The 18281-nt window shown below is 49.7% G+C and overlaps 1 protein-coding gene across 1 annotated transcript in view; it reads left to right on the top strand.

The window, feature by feature from the left end:
• Positions 1 to 8295: 8295 nt before the first annotated feature.
• The window catches only part of SPATC1 (spermatogenesis and centriole associated 1), a 28826-nt gene continuing 18840 nt past the window's right edge, over positions 8296 to 18281 (top strand). The window contains exon 1 of the mRNA XM_069465875.1: positions 8296 to 8506. Coding sequence (XP_069321976.1) covers positions 8296 to 8506 — 211 coding nt within the window. The remainder of the gene's footprint in view (positions 8507 to 18281) is intronic.

Here is an 18281-nt window from a genome sequence, read left to right as displayed (position 1 = left end):
CCTTGGGTTTGAGAAAGTCTTTACTTTTGATCTGGCCAAAGAAGGAAGAAAAGCAGAGACACATTCCTAGGACCAGGCAGAAAAGCCTGGCCAAAAATGTCAAGGGAAGAAGTGAAGCTTTCCCAGGGAATAAGCCTGCCACTGAGCTCTGTCTGGAACCCAGCAAGGTATGAACAAGTTAGAAAAGCCAACCCCAGGTCCAGAACCCAGACCCCAACTCAAGGGCTAACTAGTACAGGTATGGGAGCCTGGGCAGCCCCTGGGCCAAGGGCAAGGAGGCCTGACTGGCTTCAGAGAGGACTGGCAGATGCCCTACAGATGCTCTAATCCTGTGCCAATCCTGACATATGAGATTCAGCTTGGTGGTCTTATCAGAATAACCTAGCAAGGTCTGTCAGTCATTAGGCCATTCCACTCTTGCACACCATTGCAGTAGTCCCTCCTCCTGCAGCCCTGGGGCTCAGGCAGGTGAAGAATCTGAGTCTCAGAAGTCTGGAATCACTGGCCTCAGCACTTACCAGACGTCGTCTGCCCCTTAAGACAAACTGAGTGCAGGTGTTATCCCCACTCCACACAGGAGGCAGCCCAGTCTGCAATGACCTTACATTCCCACCCCACACAGCCAGTGGAAGGCTGGATTTAAGTGCCGCTCCCCAGACGAGGACCTAAAATCAGGCCCGTCTGTTGCCTGCCACTTCCCTCTGTGTTCATGGAGATTCCTGATGAAAACTTTTCCAGAATCTGTTCCGATTCAGTTGAGCTGAGGGCTGGGGAGAGGGCTGGCTCACTTGTCCACTCAGGAACAGGCTATATCTAAGAGACAGTACCTCCCAGGTCTGCCCTTGGCTGCAGGGGCCAGCAAGAGTGTGACACAGGCACCAGGTCAGGCCCAGTGTTCCAGAGCAGGGTCAAGACACAAACTGGGAGAAAGGCAGGCTTATGTGGTGCCTTTGTGAGCACAGCACCCAGCTCAAAAGAGACTGGGAGAGGAGTAAGTAGAGCGTCTGCGGCTGGACCAACATCTGTAAAGGCAGAAAGTCCGAGGCAAGCTGTTGGAGGTGGGGTGGAGATACAGGAGATGGAGGAGCCAGCAGAGAGGCCTAGCCTTCACCCTGAAGCCAAAGAGCAAGAGAAGTGGGCAGGGTCAGGCAGGGTGCACATGTTTGCTCCACAAGGACTTACCAGGAACCTTTGGAAGTGCTGACAGTGGACCTCAGGGACTTGACAGAAGCTACTATCCTGCATCCCCGGGGCTCACCAATCATATAATCATGTGAACTGGTCCTTTAAAACAGGGATAGTTCTTTCAATAAGACCAGTTCATTCCTCTACTGTAAACCCTCCTAGCCTTTCCATCTCACTGGGTGTGAAATCCAAAGCCCTTATCTCAGCTGCAGACCCCATCCTGGGCTTCTCTGATTCAGTCGTCCCCTCTCCCCACATGGCTCATTCCCCTCCATCTCATAGTCCTCCTTGATGGTCTCCAAAAACACACTAAGCCTGCTCACATGCCCCAGGGCCTTTGCACTGGCTGTCCCCTCTGTTGGGAAGGCTTTGCCTTTTCTTATTCTCTACTTTCTTTCAGGTCTTCTCCCAAGCAGCCTCTTGTCAGGGAGGCCTCCCAACCACTCGCACCAGGCAGCACTCTGCCCTCTTGCCCTCACCTCCCCTGGTTCACCCTCCTCACGAGGCAAGACGTACACCCCCACATCATCATCCCTTTATATTGTTGACTGCCCATTGTCTTCTAGAATGTCAGTCTCAGGGCAGCAGGGCCTTTGGTGTACTCCCTGCACTGGTAAGAGATGGTGCTCAATGCCTGCTGTGTAGCAAAGAACCGAATGCACAGTCCTCACAATGGCCATGAGATGGCATCACCACCCCATGCTCCAGAGAAGGAAACTGAGGCATGGACAGGATCACACAGTCCCTGGTCACCTGACCATAACTACCAGAGCGAGGACCTTCACTCAGGCCTGTCAGATCCTCTGTGCCCTCCTGTCTCTCCACCCAGACTTAGTGAACACCCTCTGGGCAGGGAATGGGGCTAGGGGAGCCTGGTGCTCCCCATCCCCCTGTCAGCTTCTAGCCTGGCTATGCTGGCAGCTCCTGGCAATATAAACAGAGCCAGAGAGAGAGCAGGGACTCCCACACGTCTGGCTGTTCCTTGCTGTTTCCTCCAGGACCCACAGCATGCCTGGTGCCTGGCAGGTTTTCAAGATCCATGGGTAGATGAGAAAATGCATTTAGCTATACTCTGCTAGGCAATGCTCTCACTGCTTTACATGCACTGCCTGGTCTGGTACTCATAGCAACAGCAGGAGAAGGAAGCATTACTGTCCCCACTTGACAGATGAAGAGACAGAGACACAGAAAGTAGAGTCAGGGCCTGCCCCAAGCCCACCGTGAGGAAGCTGGGAAGTGGGGCTTCTATCTTTGCTATGCTACTGCTGAAGGGAGAGCAACCAGTCTGATGAGGACTGATAGAGACTGCGGGACCCTGAGGGGTGGCATGTGAGCTGAGCCTTGAAGGAGGAGTAGGGGTTAACTGAAGGTCAGGGCTGAGGGCAGCACAGGTCTGAGGTTGTGGCTTCAGAGTCTGCAAGGAACTGAATATTTGTGTCCCCACCCCAAATTTGTATATTGAAATCTTAACTCCCAATATGATGGTATGAGGAGGTGATTAGGTCATGAGGGTGGAGCCCTTATAAAAAGAAGCCAGATAGCTCCCTTCCTCTCTGTCTTTTTACACTCCACCATGTAAGGACACAACAAGAACGCAGACAGGAAACGAATCCTCACCCAGACACCAGAACTGCCAGCACCTTGACCTTGGACTTCCCAGCCTCTGGAACTGTGAAAAATAAATGTTTGACGTTTAAGCTGCCCTATCTATGATAATTTGTTTAACAGCCTGAACTGCCCAAGACAGAGTCTGAGGGTCTGGAACCCCAACCACACGCCTCTGGTAGGCCCTTGTGTTAGCTTGCTCTTTTCTCTTAGAGCCTACCGCTCTACCCTTCATGGTTTTCAACTCCTAATCTAAGTTCTGGTCTCCCCAGCTCTCTCTTTCCTTGCTGCCTTCCAAACAATGCTTTGTAAAAAGTAGAAAAGAACCAACAACACGGAAGCCTGACAGAGCCCTCCTTGTCTCTGCCCCTGGCCTTTAGTCCCTGAGCCCTTCCTGAGGAGTAACTGGATGACCCTGGGGTTGGTGACTAAGGTCATACCTCCAGAACTCTCTGCTTCTAGCCAAGACATCAGGAGCCTTTGTCCTGAGGCCCCTCTTCCCATTTCCTATCTGTCAGGGCCCTGGGTAAAAAAGCAGATGTCCCTGCTCTTCTGGGGGTCATCTGCCTTCCCAAGGCCCTCCAGACTCATCCAGGGGACAATGGGCTCTCTCAGAAACTCAGGTGCATGTCCTCAGACACTCAGAAGACCAGTTAGCACCTTGCCTATTTCAACTGCTAGTCAGCACAACATTTTCTCTAGCTTCATGATAAGATTCTTTTAGAAAAGAAAAAAAAGTTAAATTAAAAGTGCATTCATACATTTACTGAGCACCTACTACGTGCCAGGGCCTGTGCTGGGCTCTATGATATGGAGGAGAATATGCTGTGGCCCTTGTCCTCTCCCAGGATATCACTCTGAGTCTTCCCTCTGGGCAGAGCCTACACCCGACAGGGTATCAGAAAGATACCCCCTTCCCCCTGGAAGCTCACAGAGAGAGACTACAATGAGAGGTGAGGCTAGAAGCAAGAAGAGCAGATCAGAGGCCAGGCTGCCTGCATCAAGCCCTGACCTTAGCAGCTGGAAAAATGCTGAAAGACCCAAGGCCCTGGGGGCGGCGGGGAGAGGGGAGCCTAGGCACATGACTTGACTGTGCCTCAGTGCCCTCACCTGTTGGATGGGGTACTATCCACCTCAGGGTGTTGTTAGGACTGTCACAACAGTGCCTGGTCTACAATAAGCACTCAGTAAGTGTCATCCATGGCCCTTTCATTGTCTGAAGTATAGGAGGTGGGTAGAGAAGAGTTGCCACAGACATCCAGGAAGGTACTGGCGGTCAAAGACCAACTAAATCTGTTGTAGCGATGACTGGACAAATCTGCCCAGGAACTCCCTGTCAGCAACACAACTAACCACATGCTGGCAGACCCAGCGGTCAAAAACAACCACAGCAGGCAGGATTGAAATGATCACATGGCCAGTACTGCCAGGATGTGCACTGGCCACGTGCAGTATGTGGCCCCTTGCCAGCAGGTGCCTCTCAGCACGTCCAGCACGGGGGCGATATGTTACAGCCTGTCCTTGTGGGTGAGAGTGGAGGTAAAAGGAGGGAGAGGAGTATAGACAGAAGGCTCCAGGCTAAAGGCCCCTGTTCTTCAGCAACTTTATGCCTTGAAAAGATGGCTTTAGAAGAAAGCTTGTTAAACCTGCAAAGAATCCAAAGCCAAGAGGGGAGCAAAGATTCCTGGAGGCCTTGCCAACCTGGAATGCTGAGCTGAATCTAATGAGGCAAATGTGAATGGAGACAAACTGCACAAAAGCCACTGACCCAAACCCAAGGAGGAGATCTGATGCAGCATAAGCAAGTGGAACAACACAGAGGGTTGTTTACAGCGAGTTCCTAACAAGCCCATGAAGAATGCAAAATCTGAGTGGATGCCAGAAGGTTCCCGTCAGTCCTGCGGGTCCGACCTCCCTGCAGTCAAGAGCTGTGGCCCGTGAAGTGATGCTGTTCAGGAGCTCAAACAAGCATGACTGAAGACAGGGTAGTGAGGCCCAGTATCTCTCACTTCCCAGACTCTCACCCCAAACACATGATCCAAATTGATGTGGAGAAATTTTTGGATGAATCTCATTCTCCAAACTTGTGCTACTCTATATCCCAAACTCAAACCCAGTAGATTTGGATACCAAAGGATATTCTGTATATACAAGATAAAAATAATGATAAGAAAATTGGAATGAAGTGGAAATAAGAGTAGAGAGAGCAGATGCAGCCTGGCAGAGGTAAGTACAAGGAAAGGAGCAGGAGGCTGCAGCTTAACGTTCTGGGGAAGCCTTTGGGTATTTTGAGGACCTCTACTGCACACTGCAACTCTAAGAGAGGCTGGAGGCAGCAGAGGTACAGTGGCTGGGCAGAGAGGACCACAGTCTTCCCTGGCACCAGGCTGCAAGAGGAGGAAGGGAATAGCGCAAGAAGAATCTGCTTGCAGCTCTGCCCATACTCCTCCTCCACATGGCCCAAGGGCTGTGTGTGCCCCATCTGCACTTTACTTTCCTGCTCACTTCTCAGGCTTGTGAATCTGGAATTGGCCAAATCACTCCACCCAAACAGCCCTTGATATGTCCCTAATGACTTCCAAGTCCCTAAAGCTGATGCACACTTTTCAGTCTTTGTCTCATATGACCTCTCAGCAGCATTAAACACCAGAGCTGCTTCTCATAGCCTTGAAGTATCCTCTGACTGTGGCTTCCCCAGCCCAGCCTTCCCAGGTCTTCCACCTGTCCCTGTGGGTGCTTCTGCTCTATGTCCTCTGCAGACCTGTTCTGGCCCTGCTAGGCACAATGGGCCTAAGGCCTATTCTCTCTTGTTCACTACTAATTCCTGGGTGACCTCATCCACTAGTATGACTTCAGTTGCCATCTAGAAGCTTATGACTGCAAAGTGTATCTTTCCAGTCCACACAGCAAGTTCTCCTCTGGGACCTGGGGTGGTAACTTCCTGCCTCTTTGACATATATCCTTGACATCCTAATCTCAGCAGCACATTCAAACCTGATGTGCTCAGGATCTTTGCTATAAACTGGGTCTTCCCTATTAGGTTGGTATAATCAACTGCTCCACCATCCACACCAGAAACAGCAAGGCCGTCCCTGCTCTCGCTCTTGCCTTCATCCCCACTTACAAGCCATCCCCAAGACCAGCCCACTCAGTATCATTAAACATTTCTTAGCTCTGTACACTCTTTCCATAGCAGTACCTGCAAACCGGCCACCCTCATCACTTGTTTGGTTGACTGCAGTTGCCTCCTCACTATGCACCACTCAGCAGCTCTTTCCCCTCCGATCTGTTCCCACACCCTCTTCCTTAAAGCCCTTCAAGGGCTTCCCAAGGCCTTAGGATGAAGATCAACATCAGTCTCATAGCCATAAGCTCTGTCCTGTCCTGGGCTCTCCGTCCTTCCCCAGCACATATGTCCACTCCCCTCATACTGTTCTACCACTCTTTCCCTTCCTTTAGGGAGCACAGTCCCTAATGACGACTTCCAAGCTCTTCCCACACCTGATACTCCTCCCTCACATCATTTCGATAAGCATTTCCTCAGGGAAAGCTGCCCTGACTGACTGGATACGCCCTCTCCCAGCACCAGTGCCTTCCCTAGGCAGTGCTCATCACAGGAGATCATTCAATGCATGACTGCTCCCCACTAGACCGTAAGGCTGATAAGGCAGGGACAATGCCTGTTATGACTAGCACTGAACCCCTGATTCCTGACACAATGCCTGCCACACAATTGGTGCTGAAAAAAAATTTTTTTGGAGGAAAGAACACTGGTACAAAGCGAAATAGAGATGGTGTATCAGTCAGAGCTCTTTTATATTAATAGGTTTACTTTAAGGAATTGGTTCATACAATTGTGGGGGCCGGCAAGTCTGAAATGTGTAGGGCAGGCTGGAAACTCGGGCAGGATTTTTATGTTACAGTCTTGAGGCAGAATTCCTTCTTCCCCAGAAAATCTGAGGTCTTTTTGCTCTTAAGTTCTTCAACTGAATGGATGAGGCCCACATGCAATTGAAGGTAACCTACTTAAAGTCAACATTTTGTAAATGTTAGTCACTTCTACAAAATCCCTTCACAGCAACATCTAGACTATATTTTGATCAAACACCTGGACATCATAATCTAGTGAAATTGACACATAAAATGTAACTATCACAGATAGCATCAACCCAAGGAGAGGCCAACAGTGGGACAAGACCATGATAAGCTTATTTTTACATGTTGCAGGAAAGCCCGGCAGAGACACTCTATAGAGAGGTGACTGAAGAAACCTCAGCCCTGGTCCCTGGGCGTGCTGGTCCATGTGGCCAGAGTGACTCAGCCGGAATTACAGTCTGGGGTGGGGGGTAGGGGGGCAGGCCCCCCATTGTGAGGTCCAGGTAGAATGCTCAACTCACACTGATCACAGCTGATCTTCTGCCCCTTCCTCATCCCCAGCCTCTACCAGGAGTCTGCCCTCTGTCCTGTACCTGGACTTCACCATCCTCTCCCTACCCTGTGAAGAGGTTTGAGACCAGATGCCCACAGAGCCAGTGGAGGTTATGAGGAAAAGCCCTCTCTCAATACCCAAGGTCAGGTCCATGGAGTTCTCTGTAGATAGCTCTAAGATAAGGGAGTACCATGAGGATTCAAAGTCCCAAGTTCTTGGAACCAGATGAGGAATGTGGTCTTGGGTTCCTGAAGGACTAAAGTCAGGAAAATTCAAGGAGCTGGGGAATAGAGATCCAGGTGCAGAAGAGGCACCACTGTGGGATTTGGAATCAGGAAACCTGAGTTTCCACCAGAAATGGAAACTCCAAGTTGCAGGGAGCCAGGTGCTTAGAGGAAGAAGCTCCCAGGACAGCAGTCAGAGAAAGACTCTGAGCACCTGGGGTCAGAAGAAATCATGGGCCAGTGCCCAGGCATCCAAGACAGAGCATCCCCAGATCCTGACAGGCTAAATCCGGGCATGTCTAAGATCGCAGGAAGGGGCACCCTGGCCAGGAAGGCAGGATGGTGAGTTTTCATTTAACAAATATTCACTGGTTACCTACTTAAGCCCTTTGCTGGATGCTGGGGAGTCCAGAAGAGTGGCACAATCTCTGCCCTCCCTGTAAAGTAAGTGGACAGTGTTAAGGAGCAAACTGCATGGAACTAGGAAAGTGCTAAGACACAGGACACATCTTCTGGGGAAGCCCAGCAGGCAGCAATTAGCTTGCAGTGGGCAAGAAGAGGCTTCACAGAGGAGGCACCTTGAGAGTGAAGTTGGCCAGACAGATAAGGGGTCAGGACATTTCAGGCTGAGGCAAGGCCTGTGCACAGACCAGGAGGCATGGAGAGCTGAGCCTGTTAGAGCAGAGAGGGCAAAGAGGAGGGCCCAGCCTCTGACCTCACAATACCCAGGGCCCACTGGGCCAGCCTTGCAGGCTCTGTGCCCTCCTTCAGCCCGGGCAAGGCCCGGAGCCCTGGGCAGCCTCCAGGTGCAGTGCCCTCCCGTGGGCCGCACACTTCCCGCTGCCCCGGGGCATGTCTCTACTCACCAATTATGAGGGGCTTCGGCATCAGATAGAGAGGCTGGTGCGGGAAAATGAGGAACTAAAGAAGCTGGTGCGGCTCATTCGGGAGAATCACGAGCTCAAGTCTGCAATCAAGAATCAGGCGGGTGGCCTCGGCATCAGCGGGTTCACCAGCGGGCTTGGCGAGGTGGCAGCAGGCCCTCCTTCACACCAGACTAACTGTAAGAAGCCTAGGTCCAAGGAGAACAGGGAGGGAAGGGTGAGGCTGCACCAGAGGGGAGAGACTCTGCATGCTGGGGTCTCAGGAAGTCATACAGGGAGTGCATAGATAGTAACAAACTTGGGGGACACTGGCCCCACCAGATGAGAGTAGTGTGAGAACACAGGACCATCAGGATGAAAGGGCAAAACTATGCCCTAATCCCATTCACCTGATGGTAGGAGCCCCTGCTCACACTCCTTCCCTCACCTGAATTTCCAAGCAGCTCCAAAGACAGAATTTCCCAGCTTTGGAATCCAAATGTGCTGCCCTACTTGGTCCAGTATGTCACTAACCCTCAGCCTCTCCACCCCTGACCCCCATCCCTTACCATTAGCACCCCATCTTTCTCCACCCTTACTCTCCAGTTAGAGATGGCCAGTAGACAATTGACAACCCAAGTCTAGAAGCTGAAGAGAGAAACCAGGACTGAAGTTTGAGGTTTGGAAATTTGTTAACATGTGTCAGAAGCCCTGGGGCTGGAGAAGATTTACAGAGTAGAGTGAGACAGAAGAATGGGCAAAGAAATTGCAGGTGTTTGCAGAAAAATAGTTGAAGTGATGATCCCTGGGTTAGGCCTGGAGTATAGGGACTGAGGCTAGGAGGGTACTCAGAGGCTGGGAGGCCAGAGGCCACACAGCTGAGTGTGGTGACAGGAACAAGGGAGGTTCTGGAAGAATGGAAAGCTATACGCAGAGAGTGGTCAGCATTGAAGATGTCAGAGGGAGAAATTCTGGTGGTAGAAAGGCTCCAGGGTGTGGCCACAGGAGTCTGTGGCTGAAATGGTGTATTGGTGAAAGTTACCAAGGACAAAAGCAGGTGACGAAATGCCAGTGGTTGCTACATCCACTTCCCTCCCTACAATGTCCTTTCTGTCCCGGAGAAAGCTATGTTCCCTCCTGTCCAAGGTGAACTTCTCCATGTGTGCTCAGAACCCCCCAACCTCTGCAGCAACCTGCCCCCCGTCACAGGCCTTGCACATTGTCCTCCCTTCCTGGCCCTCTCCTCTGTCCACCATCAGTCATGAAACTTTCCTCCTTCCCTAAGATGATGACTCTGTTCTTTCTGCTCTTTGCCTATTTAAGCCTCTACAGTTTGGCAATTGACCCCATGCTGCTGTTCTAGAAAGGTCGCAGGTGGCCTCCTAGGTGCTGCATCCTTCTCCACCTCTGTATGGCATCTCAGACTGATAACCCTCCTCCATGTCCCTCTTTCTGAGTTCCCAAGCTGGCTCACCCACCCCTCTGGCTCATCTTAATCACTGCTGCTCCCAGGCTCGGAGTTCAGGTTCTGCCCCTCAACCTTCAGCCAGCCCACCCACTATGTGGCTTCAAAACTGTACTAGAAGTGAAGATCCCCTCAGAAGATCCTGAAGGCCCAAGGAGTCATTGGAACTTAGCTCACTTCAAACTAGACACGTTTCTAAGAACTTGGGCCTTTCCTGCAGGATGCTAAAGCCCCTCAGGCCTGTGTGTGTGCTCACTCCCCTGCCGTTTTACTCCCCTGCTTCCTACCCACTGGGTTCCCTGATTCCTACCCACTGAGTTCCCTGTCATCCAACCTGAAAGTGGTGTGGGGCTGGCCTTGCATTCCCCCTTATTGATCATAAGCATGCAGGCCTCCCTGGTTTTAAATGTTATACCTCTAATGACACCGAGACAACAGACAGGGTGACAAAAATAATACACATTGGGGAGATAAGACATTTAAGAAATCACACACACATAGCCGGGCATGGTGGCGCATGCCTGTAGTCCCAGCTACTCGGGAGGCTGAGGCAGGACGACTGCTTGAGCCCAGGAGTTTGAGGTTGCTGTGAGCTAGGCTGATGCCACGGCACTCTAGCCCAGGCAATAGAGTGAGACTCTGTCTCAAAAAAAAAAAAAAAAAGAAAGAAAGAAATCACACAGTTTAAGATGCTAGACTCTGATTTCCTACTCCTAGACTAACCAAGCAAACCTTATCCTCTTAAGTTTGATTCTTAAGGGAATCATTGGACCACTTCAGATCTTCCAACTCCCAAAGAGTCAAGCTTTGGGGGTTAGGAAAGGCTTTCTGGAGGAGGTGAGCCCAGCCAGCTGGTTGTGATGGAGTAAGGAGCATGCCAGGAGAAGCAGCAACTTGTATGAAGCCCTAGGGACTACAGGAATGAGAAACAGATCAGTGAGGTTAAAGCCCAGATTCTGTGTGTATGTGTGGTATGGTGTGTGGGAGTATGTGGTGTATGTGGAGTATGGGGGTATGTATGTGTGAGCATGTGTATGAATGTGGTGTGAGAGTATGTGTGGTGCATAAGTGTGTAGTGTGACATGTGTATGTGGATTGTGTGGTGTGGGTGTGTGAGTGATTCGGGTGTGCAGTCTATGTGTATATGACTGTGTATAGATATGTGTGAGTGAGCTCTGTGTGGAGTATGTGCATGGAAAATGTGCATGAGTGTGTGAGAGAATATGTGCTATGTGTGCTTTGAGAGAGCATGTGGTCTGTGAATGAATGTGTGCATATGATTGTGTTTTTGTATGTGATAGTGTATGAATGTTTTTAAGTGTGTGTATGGTATGTATGAATGTGTATGTTGTGTGGGTGTTTGAGTGTTTATGATGTATGTCTGATATTCTGACTGTGAGTGTGTTATTTATGTGAGTTTACGTGGTATGTGTGTGGTGTGTTTGCATGTATTGAGGGCCAGTAAGAGGTGAACAATGCAGCTAGGGGGTCAGCAGGGGTCAGATCACCAAGGGCTGCAAATGACATGCTAAGGAGTTTGGACTTGTGGTTTCTAACAGGAAGTAATCATGTTTTCACTTCACAAACATCATTCCAGCCACTATAGGGGAAATGGAATGGAGGGAGACAAGACTGAGGCAGGGAGATGGGTTAGACTGAGGCTGTTGCAGTCATCCAGGTAGGAGATGGCATGAACTACAGGTGGAGAGAAATCCATTCAAGTTATTTGTTAAGAAAATAGAAACCCTAACTGCTTGGATGTGAGAGATGACAAAGACAGCATCCAGAATGTGTCTGTTGTCCCAGCTGAGGAGACTAGGAGATTGCAGAACTCACCATTCCCAGGCCCAGACAAGGCAGATCCATATAGTTGCCTCAGAGGATCTTTCTTTGGCCATTTCCTCATCCTGCCTGTTCCCCCTGCCCACCCAATCCTTGTGACTGCCCTTCTTCATAGAGTCAGGCTCTTACTCTAGATTTGGGTATTATTGAGAAGTACTTGGGAGGCAGGAGCAGAGCTTGGACTCGTGGGCTAAGAATGCTCACAAGTGTTTGCATCAGGCCCCTCACAGTACAGGACCAAACCCAGATGGCAAGAAAAGAGGTGCAGAAGGAGGAGTTGGGGCCAGGGGGCCAATTCTCCCCAAGCTACCACATCCTGGCACAGAACTCCAAGGAGCACAAGAATTCTAAATTCAAATCTGACCTTCCAGGTCGTTAAAAGGGTTTATTTGTCAGAGTAAGAAAACAGAATGTGGCTGGGTGCAGTGGCTCATGCCTATAATCCTAGCATGTGGGAGGATGGCTTGAGGCCAGGAGTTCAAGACCAGCCTGGGCAACACAATAAGACCTTGTCTCTACAAAAAATACAAAACTTAGCCAGTCCTCTTGGCATGCATCTGTAGTCCCAGCTACTCCAGAGGCTGAGGCAGGGGGATCACTTAAGTTCAGGAGCTTGAGGCTGCAGTGAGCTATGATGACTGCACTCCAGTATGGGTGACAGAGTGAGATCCTGTCTCCTCTCTAACAAAAGAAAAAGAAAAGAAAATGTAATGTAACAGTTAGCTTGAGTGGTAACTTTTAACTACTCTGATATATGGTATGTGGGCCTCCATTTGTGCTCTTGCTCACAGCCCTGCAAATGTTAGAGGTGAGTCTGGGAGAAGCAAATGCAGTTTTGGAGGAACAAAATGAGTTGTATTTTGGGCAAACTGATTTTAAGATATCCACATGGAATGTCCAAGAAGCAGTGGCACTATGAGCCTGAAGCTCAGATGACAGGTCAGGGTTAGAGAGAACAGATTCAAGAGTTTTGATAATTCAAGCCCCACTGGGGGGGTTGGAGAGGTGGAGGTGGAGGTGAGACCCTCTGGGAAGACAGTGTACAGTAAGAAGAGACTGAGGGAGAAGTCCTGACTGAGGATAAGTAGAGAAGTTGGCAAAGGAGCATCCAGGGAGGAAAGGGAAACCTCAAAAGTGTAACATCAAAAAAGCCAAGAGACAGCTTAAAGGGAACAGAGAGTCAACAAGGTAAAGGCTGCCATGAAGTTAAGCAAGAAAAGTACTAAAAATGTCCACAGCCTTTAGTGAATAATGGCTTAGCATTCATGATCTTGGTTAGAAAGATTTCAACTCCACTATAAGTGGGAAAGGCTAACCAGAGTGAAGTGAAGACTGAGTGAGAAAATGGAGAAAACAGATGATGGGGACACTTAATTCAAGAAGTTTGGCTTTGGGGAAAGGAGGGTGTGTGTGGGCAAGGAGAAGACAGTAGCTCAAGAGGGGCATGGAGTCCAGAGCTTCTTTTCAAGATAACAGAGACCCGAGTTTGTTTATATGTGAAAGGAAGGGGCCAGGAAAGACTCTGAAAAGATGCAGGAGAAAAAGGGTACTTTATGGGACAGTGCCCTTGACTGAAGGAAGAACACCTTTTCCACTGTCCTGAAAGGGAAGAAGAAAGGGAAGTGTGAGTGTGAATGCCAGGTGGTGGGAAGCTGAGGGAACTCCAAACTGATGGCCTCAATTTTCTCTGTAAAAATGTCCTTCTCTGAAAGCAAGGATGGAGTGGGGAATGTGGGGAAGGTCTGAAATAGAGTGAAAATGGGGGAGGATTTGAGAGGGGAACCTGGGAGCTTTGTCTGGCTGTGTAGTGGCCAAATGGCACTAGCCATCTATGGATTTATAAAAGCAGCAGCCACCAACCTCGTGCCTTCTCCAGCAGCATTTTTCAGGCTGGGGCAGGCATGGGGGAGGCAGGCAGGCAGAGCTCTGAGGAGGGCTCAGCCAGAGTTTAAGCTCATCAAAGACTGCACTGGCTGAGGGAAGGCAAAACCAAGAAGGCTGTCAGATGGGGAGAAAATAAAGAGGCCAGTGTACTAGAGATCTGGAGAGGCTGGAAGACCAGGTGGCCAGGAGCGATCTTCTGAGCAAGCCAGAAGTACAACTGTGTGGCCAGAATGGGTAATCTGAGTGGCAGGAAATCAGAAAATGTTGGCCCTTGGCCAAATTAACTTCACTGGGAAAAAACAGGCGCCCAGAGGTTCAGACTTGGCCCTGTGCACAGGGCAGTAGCGAGAAGGCGCCAGGACGGGGCTGGGACACTCACACGGTAGCGCCTCCTGCCCCTGAGAGCTTGCTCAGAGCCACACACTGGGAAGTCCCCCACAGAAGCGGTCGGGGAGGCAGGGCTGTGGGAGTAGGGAGGAGAGAGGACATGAAGGCCCAACTGAGTGCTCAAGACCCTAAAAACAGTAACTGCACCGAGAACTGGCTCCTCCACATAGAGGTCAGGCGACAGGAGGCACAGGCCGTCGGAGTGGGACGGCGGTCAGAACAGGATAGCCGCACTCGCCGCCTGGCGCTCCTCCCTGTCCGCGGCCCTCCCCTTCGCCCAGGGCCCGTGTTCTCCTCCACTCGCCCGCTGTCCTCTCCCTCCTCTCTCTTCCCTCCTCCCTCCTCCACTCACGCCCGGCTGTCCCCTCCCTCCTCCCAGGGCTGCAGGCTGGGAGTTTCATCCGGCAGAGGGCAGCCTTTCTCCTTTCTCCAGGAGAACACGGCGTCACCTGTCTGAGGCTGGCCCCACACCCAGGCGCGTCCACGCCTGAGGACCTCCAATCTCCTCCAGGGGCCTGTTTCCCAACCCCTCCCCGCCTCGTGACCTCCCCCTCAGACCTTGACCCCTCAGGACCGGCCCCTCCCCCTCAGACCCTCCCTCTCTCAGACCCCGCCCCTCAGACCCTCCCCCCTCAGGACCCGCCCCTCAGACCCTGCCTCCTCAGGACCCTCCCCCTTCAACTCAGGACCCATCGCCATCCTCCCCACCTTGGAGCGTTGGAACCCTCCCCTAGAGCGCTAGAGCCACCTCCACTCACCAGCTCCCCTCTCAGTCCTTTCTCTGGGTCGTCAGCTTCCCGCCAAAAAGCTCTGGCCTCGCCCATGAGGGCCCCGCCCTGGCGCTCCGCCCCCCGCCCCAGGGCTGGTCCTGCCCCTACGCACAGGCCACGCCCCCAGAACGCAAGCCTATTTGCCATGGCCCCGCCCCCTCTAGGGCCCTGCCCCAGGCACAATGGCTACGCCCCATCCCTTCTGAGGCCCTGTGGGCCACTTGGTGTTCTAGTCCCCCCGGCTCCTGCCACCGGCCTCTCTGGGGAGGAAGGTCCCTGGGTCCCTGGCCAGCAGCCCCGCCTCCCTCCCCGCCAGGGGGCCCAGCGGTGGGGGCAGCTGAGCGCCGAATTGGCAGTATTTCCTGACCTACGGGGACCGGAAGCAGCAGGTCTGGGGAGGAAATTGGGAGTTCTGTTACACAGTTTAAAACATTGTAAACGGCACTTGTAAGTCTAAGACATTTGCTTTTTTAAAAAAACCTTCAGTTGTCTAATGTAACAAACAATTGAATTTTTATGGCTAAATACTGTTCCATTTTGTTCATTCCTCAGCTGATGGACATTTGGGTTGTTTCGTCCTTGGGGCTGTTAGGAATAATGCTGCTATGAACGTTTGTGTACAAATTTTGTGTAGACATATTTTCATTTCTCTTGGCTATATATGTAGGAGTGGAATTACTGGGTTGGATGGTAACTCCGTGTTTAACTGTTTGAGGACCCGCCAGATTGTTTTCCAAGGCAGCTGCACCATTTTACATTCCCACCACCAGCATATGAGGTTCCAATTTCTCCAAATCCTTGCCAACACTTGTTATCATCTGATTTCTTTTTATTAGAGTGGGTATGAAGTGGTATTACCTTGTGGTTTTGATTGGCATTTCCCTGATGACTAATGATATTAAGCCTCTTTTTATGTACTTATTGGCATATCTTATTTGAGAAATGTCTATTCAGATGCTTTGTCCATGTTAAAACTGGGCTATCATTTATTGTTGAGTTGTAAGAGGTCTTCATATATATACTGAATACAGTCCCTTATCAAATATATGACTTGTAAATATTTTCTCCTATTATCTGGGTTGTCATTTCACTTTCTTGATAGTGCTTTTTGAAATATGGAAGCTTTTTATTTTTTATGAAGTCCAAGTTATTTATTGTTTGTCGTGTTGCTCATGCTTTTAGTGTCATATCTAAGAATCCATTGCCAAATTCAAGGTCATGCAGATTCACCTCCATGTTTTCTTCTAAGAATTTTATAGTTTTAACTCTTACATAAGGTTTTTGCTCCATTTTGATTCAACTTTTGTATATGGTGTGAGGGAGAGGTCCAAATTCATTCTTTTGGACATAGATATCCAGTTGTCCCAGCACCATTGGTTGAAAAAACTATTTTTTCTCCATTGAATTGTCATGGCACCATTACCAAAAATCAGTTGACCATGAACCTATGGGTTTATTTCTGGACTCCTAATCCTATTCTATTGATCTATATGTCTGTCCTTATGCCACTGCCACTCAGATTACTGTAGCTTTTTAGTAAATTTTGAAATCCAGAAGTAAGTCCTCCAACTTTCTTCTTTTTCAATAGTGCTTTGGCCATTCAGGGTCCCTTACAATTCCATATAAATTTTAGGATCAACTTGTCAATTTCTACAAAGAAGCCATCTGGTATTCTGATACAGATTGCATTGAATCTGTAGGTCAATTTGGGAAGTATTGCTGTCTTTACAATAGTCTTCCAGTCCATAAACATGAGTTGTTTTCCCATTTATTTATATCTTTAATTTCTTTCAACAATGTTTACAGAGTATAAGTTTTGTATTTCTTTTGTTACATTTATTCCTAAATGTCTCACTCTTTTTGATGCTATTATAAATTGTTTTCTCAATTTCATGTTTAGATCGTTTATTGAAACTATATAGAAATACAGTTGATTTTTGTAGACCCTGATGAACCTGGCACTCTTTGTGTTCTGAGGGCAACATGACTTTTCTGTTAATAACATGCTATCTGACTGAATTTTTAATATCTCATATGGCTGTCGGGGTGGTCACAGTTTATAAGGTCATTCTATGAACACTTCTGTGGTCAGATTAAGCTCTTAGTGTTTGGGGGCACAACTTGAGTCAAATAGACCTCAATTCCTACCCTGACCAATTTTTTTTAGCATCAAGTTTCATCTCTGCTCATATACATACTCATTTTATTTGTATTTATTGAACACTTTCTGTGGCCCAAACACTGTTCTAGGCACTGGGAAAACAAACTGACAAATCCCTTGCCTTCATGGAGCTTCCATTCTAACGGAGGGAGATAGGACAAACCAATAAGTTAAACTAGAGTATCTTAGAGATACTGGGGAGGAAGAAGTTCAAGAGAAAGGGAAGGAACCGCTGAGGTGGAGGAAGCTGGTGATTTTAGATGGGAAGACCTTACGGAGGAGGTCACAATCGAAGGGATAGGTGGAAGTGTGGGGGGCCAGCCGCACACACTGAAATAGTGTTCTGGGAAAGGGAACTGCCAACACAAGCCCAAAGCAAGAGTGTGCCTGGAGCATTTGAGGACCATCAAGGAAACCCAAGGGGCAGAAGCAGAGGGAGTGAGGAGGAGACAAGAGGGAGGGGGCATAAGGTCAGAGAAGCTATGAGCCAGATCATGGGCGGCCTGAAATGACCTGGAACTCAGAACGAGATAGTGGACTGGTGGGGATCTTGACCAAGGACTCTGGCTGATGTTTGAGGGACAAGGCCAGCGTCAGGAGACCAGGCAGGGTGGCAGCAGTGTGGACCAGTGGGGCAGTGTTAGGCCACGTGCCTGAATTCCGGATCTGTTGGAAGGTGCTGTAGACAGATTGCATGGGAGGTGTGAGTGATGAAGAAGCATTGAGGCTAACTGCACCATTCTGGGCATGAGCTACTGAAAGGGCAGAGGTGCCTGCTGACAGGGATGGGGAGTATGCCAGGGCTACAGAGGGGTGGGAGAGCACTAAGCTACAACCTCCTCAGGATCTGGGGAAGAAGTGGGTCAGGCGATTGGGGTGTGGGTCTGGGGTCTAGGAGAGAGGTCCACTCTGGGTAGTCAGCAAGGGTGCCGGCAGCATGTGGCCCAAACCCAGTGCCTAGGCTGCATCAGCTTGCCAAGGAAAAGCAGAATCAAGGGGGAGCCTAGGACACCTCCAGGAAGGCAGATGAAGTGGCACCAGCAGGACCTGGAAATGACCAGGGACCTGGATGTCAAACCAAGAGAGGATTTCAACAAGGAGGAGCAATCCAGTGTGAATGCTACCACCAGCACGTTCAACGGATCTGAGAACTGAGTGCTGAATTAGCAGCACAGGGTCACTAGTGACCCTGCAAGAGCATCTCACTGGAAGGTGAGGGTAAAACTCTGAGTAAGTGTCTGTGCCCTGTCCCTCCCTCTGTGCATGAAGAGGACTCTTGGTTAGCCTTTGTTCAGTTAGTTTTATCAATTATGCTGATTTTTGTTAAAGTACCAAGTTTTGGTATTACTGATTTTCTCAATTTTTTTCTATCCCGTATTTTAGTTATCTCCATTCTAATCTTATTTCCTTCCTTCTGCTTACTTTGAGTTTAATTTCTTCTTCCTTTTCTAATTCCTTAAGGTGTA

Source organism: Eulemur rufifrons, chromosome 3 (genome assembly GCF_041146395.1).
Source record: "Eulemur rufifrons isolate Redbay chromosome 3, OSU_ERuf_1, whole genome shotgun sequence".
Lineage (NCBI taxonomy): Eukaryota > Metazoa > Chordata > Mammalia > Primates > Lemuridae > Eulemur > Eulemur rufifrons.
Note: the sequence above shows the minus strand (reverse complement) of the source record. Positions and strands in the feature narration are given on the sequence as shown.